Genomic DNA, 3,951 nt, shown 5'->3' on the forward strand with positions numbered 1-3,951 from the left:
GGCGGGCCCAGGTGGCCCAGCTGCCACCTTCATGTCGTTGTCGTCTTCTCCCCTCGCCCCCACTGTTCGTCTGACCGCGCCCGCTGTCGCCGACGGACCAGCTCGCCGTCCCACGCCGCTACAGGCCCCCGGAGGGGATAAGGACGCCGCTTGCGCCCCCTCGATCCCCTCTCCCACTTCCCCCGTGCCACTCCACTCGCCCTCGCCCGTCTCTGCATGCATTTAAGATTTTTTTTTTGTAATTGCTTGGTTAACATTTTTTTAAATGTTTTATACGTAAATATTGACAGTTACTAGTTCTTCTTTTCTCTATCTGTTACTACAACAGGTCGCTCCTACCCATGCGACCAGGGTTCAACCTTGGTACTCCATTTTTAGTTTTTCCTGTGTGTTCCAGCAGCACTGTATAAACACTTGGCGAGCCCACCAAAATCCGTTTTTGCTTGCAACTTTCTGTGATTAGCTCAAGGTCCTGGGCTGAAGACGCCACCCATCGATCGGCCCAGCTCGGCCTTAGTCCATCATTCCTCCACCGCAGGCCGCAGAATAAAGCGGTGATCTTCCCGATCACGCCGGCCCCCTCTCGTACCAGGCCCTAGGGTTCCTTCCTTCCACCAAGAGAGGAAAGGGGATCGGGTGTCAGTAATGCGCCGCCGCCTGCCGTGCGCCGATCTCCACTCTCTCGCCGTCACCGTCGCCGTCGATCCACCGGTGCTTGAGCAGAGTCGACCAAATAAGCAGCTCCCAAAGTGGGAGCTGCAGCAGCAACTCCTTTTCGAGCTGCGGTCCGCAATCGAAGCGGCAGTCCGGAATCAAAGCAGTCCTTCCCGGGCTACAATCAGAATCAGGTCCTCTTTCGAATTCGTCTCCCCTTTCGGATATTTTCCGTTGTATAGATAGAATTTTCAATATTTAAACGAGAGTTTCCATTGGTGTCGGGAACCCAGCAGTTATATATATCTGGCCTGGCGGCACCCTCCAATATTCGGAGAAGACGCAGCAGCAACTCCTTAGACATCAGTTTTTAGACTGACCGGCGGCAACTTGGGCGATGGCGAGGACTAGTAGCCGGCGACGGGCTGCCAAATTGATGGCCAAGCCATCCGGTTCGACCATGGTGGTGAGTTCCTTGTCCTCCACTTCCTCTGAATGATTTAATTTTCCTCAGCAACCAGGGGTCAAATTTCAGTCTTTCAGACAGTATCAAAAATCGTATCACATCTAACTTTTTTTGGTACAAATTAAATTGAATTTGTGTTATCTTAGGTAGATCAAATCTGCATCTTTGCGACAGTAGACAAATTGTATCTCTGAGACAATCAAACTTGCATCTTTTCAGACTTGCAATATTGCATAACTGACTGTATTATGGTGATATCAACTCTAATCTGTTTTGAGTGCCAAATGCAGAAAGGCAATCCAGATGATAGGATCAGCAGCTTGCCCAATGACATCCTGGTCAACATTCTCGACCGGCTCGATGTTCGTGCCGCTACGAGAACCAGTGTCCTCTCGAGACGGTGGAGTCAGCTTCCTGCCATGGTCCCACGGCTTACAATCAGTGCTCGGGACCTCCTGCCGTCAGAAACTAAAACTAGCATTTCCAAAGCAGAAATTGTTCGGAGGACCACTGCAGCTGTGGCCAAAGATCCGGCCAATGCAGCAGTGTCCGATGCTGAATTGGTTCGGAGGACCAGTGCAGCTGTTGCCAAAGCCTTGGCTGATGCAGCAGCTGTAGCCAAAGCCTTGGCCAATGCAGCAGCTGTAGCCAAAGCTGTGGCCAATACAGCTGTAGCCAAAGTGATAAAGAGCATACTGGCACGCAGGGATCCGGGTGGATGGCCCATTCGCCTCAGCATGACGTTTTACTTGAGAGACGGTGTCCCCATATCTGTTGGGCATACTGTTGGCAATGCCATGGTGACACTCAAGGCTGAGAAAGCCGAATTCACAGTTTTGACAGAGAAGAAGGGACGCAAGTGCAGTATTGATGATGTGGTGAACTATGGGACACGGTTTGTGTCATTTTTTAATGAATGCCACAATGCATTTGCTGGTCTCACGCGCCTCTACCTGGAGAATTTGAGATTCCGTGAATCCAACTTTGTCTCTAACATCCTTGTCACTTGCAAGCAATTAAATTATTTAGGTTTTTTCAATTGTGACACAGAGGATTGGATAACACTCCAAGTTGAACACGCACAGCTCATTGAGCTCAGTATTGTTGATTGCCGTTTTGACATGGTCAAACTCACCTGGGTTCCGAAACTCACCTGCCTGGTGTTTTTGTTTTGGTTAACTTCCAGAGAACCTCCACTGGCACTGGGCTATGTCCCATTGCTCGAGGTTCTGAGACTTTCAAATGCTGCTCGTAGTTTGGACAAAATGCTCAAGTTAAGTACTTTTCTTCATGGGACCTCTGTTCGAGACCTGAAGTTGGGGTTTCAATGCGAAAAGGTAAGCTGTGGGTTGATTGCTTTGTCCTGGTTTCACTTGTTCTCTACTCATCCTATCATGTGCTTATTGCAGATTTGGGTTCAACCAGAGTGTTTGACCAGAAGGCAGGCATATGTGTTCCAGCAACTAAGGATTCTCAATCTAGTTAAAATTCCTGAAGGGTATGATCTCATCTGGACAATGTTCTTCTTGGAAGCGGCGCCGTCCCTGGAGGAGCTCTACATGACGGTATGTTCTTATAGCTAATAAAGATTGTTCTATTCTTTTTTTTTTTGAGGAGTTGCTCTACTACGCAACTGCATGTCTGCACCTCCAGTCTTTTGTTTGAAGGATTGGTCTGTTATCTTTGTTGCATGATTGCATGCACCTGTGCTTTCACTTGGAGTGCAAAATTAACCTGCTTCATTTACCTTTGTCCTATTGGTGGCATGCATGTAGGTATGGGACCATCCGTGTGAAATGGAAATGAATCAGGAGATTAGGAGGGAGCAGTTGTATAGTGAGAACAAGGGCGTTGAATGGGGATCGCCTACATCGAATTTCAAGCACCACTGTCTGGCCAAGTTCATCCTCGTCGGCTTTCAAGCTAAAGACTACATGGTGAGTCATGTCAGGTGTGTCCTGAAAGCAGCAGTGAATCTACAGGATGTCTACCTGTATGATAGACTGGTATGTGCCAAGTGCCAAGAGAAAGTAAAGAATGCGCGCAGGTATGATGCACTGGTACGTGGCATGTGCCCAGGCGTGAATCAGCCTATAAAGTTCCCATATACAAACGAGGACCAGCGCGCAGTGCAGAAGCGAATGCCCCGGGGCATTGGGTCACTTGCCAAAATCCACTTCCTGTCATCTAATGAAATAAAGGCTGAACATCGTCCAAGGATAGCTGTAGATTCTTTGGGTGCCGTTGAAGATTAGCTGGAGGTTATCCTTGTATAGCTAAATTTAGTTGAATGTAGTTTTGTAGCATTATTGTCTGTGAATTCAAGAATTTTCATGATCCACTTCAATTTCATACAAAGTGCGTTGAGTTGTATTGATCTGAGGTGGCTGTTAGCATAAAGTTGATATATGGTTTATATATTTGATAAATGTAACTTCCGAACGGTCGGAAATCAACCAAAGATCCTGGATCCTCCCGGTTTCCATGGCTCCTCGTTAGTAATCCTTCATCGCCCGTTTTTATTTCGTGCAAAAATTAATGTGAGGATTCGGAACTTGAACCTCAGCAAACTCAGCTAGTCTAGCACCTCAGCTACGTTCTTTTTCTTGCAAGATTGAAAGCAGATACACTCCTATTTAACCTGTCTACACTACTATATTTGCACACAAACAAGTTAGTTCAGTTTCTGATTTTTTCACACATAGTTCGATTTTTTACCCATCGAACCTAGTGGTCGGCGAACCAGCAACCTAGGTCATCCATTCACCCCTTTGGTTTTTAAAATTTAACTTTGCGATCTGATAATTACAGGGGGAACCACGTACAGGTAT

General features: G+C 47.2%; 1 protein-coding gene across 2 annotated transcripts; it reads left to right on the plus strand.

Moving 5' to 3' along the window:
• The first annotated feature begins 591 nt into the window (after positions 1-591).
• Positions 592-3,540, plus strand: LOC119318633. Of its 2 annotated transcripts, none has more exons than XM_037593212.1 (5): positions 592-848; positions 948-1,120; positions 1,411-2,457; positions 2,530-2,685; positions 2,896-3,540. In XM_037593212.1, exons 2-5 carry the CDS (start codon positions 1,052-1,054, stop codon positions 3,373-3,375), a joined length of 1,752 nt encoding a protein of 583 aa, XP_037449109.1. In that variant the 5' UTR covers positions 592-848; positions 948-1,051; the 3' UTR covers positions 3,376-3,540. The 2 variants fall into 2 exon arrangements, with proteins under 2 accessions (XP_037449109.1, XP_037449108.1); XM_037593211.1 differs by having other exon boundaries at positions 951-1,120.
• Positions 3,541-3,951: the final 411 nt, after the last annotated feature.

Source organism: Triticum dicoccoides, chromosome 6A, assembly GCF_002162155.2.
Source record: "Triticum dicoccoides isolate Atlit2015 ecotype Zavitan chromosome 6A, WEW_v2.0, whole genome shotgun sequence".
Taxonomy (NCBI): domain Eukaryota; kingdom Viridiplantae; phylum Streptophyta; class Magnoliopsida; order Poales; family Poaceae; genus Triticum; species Triticum dicoccoides.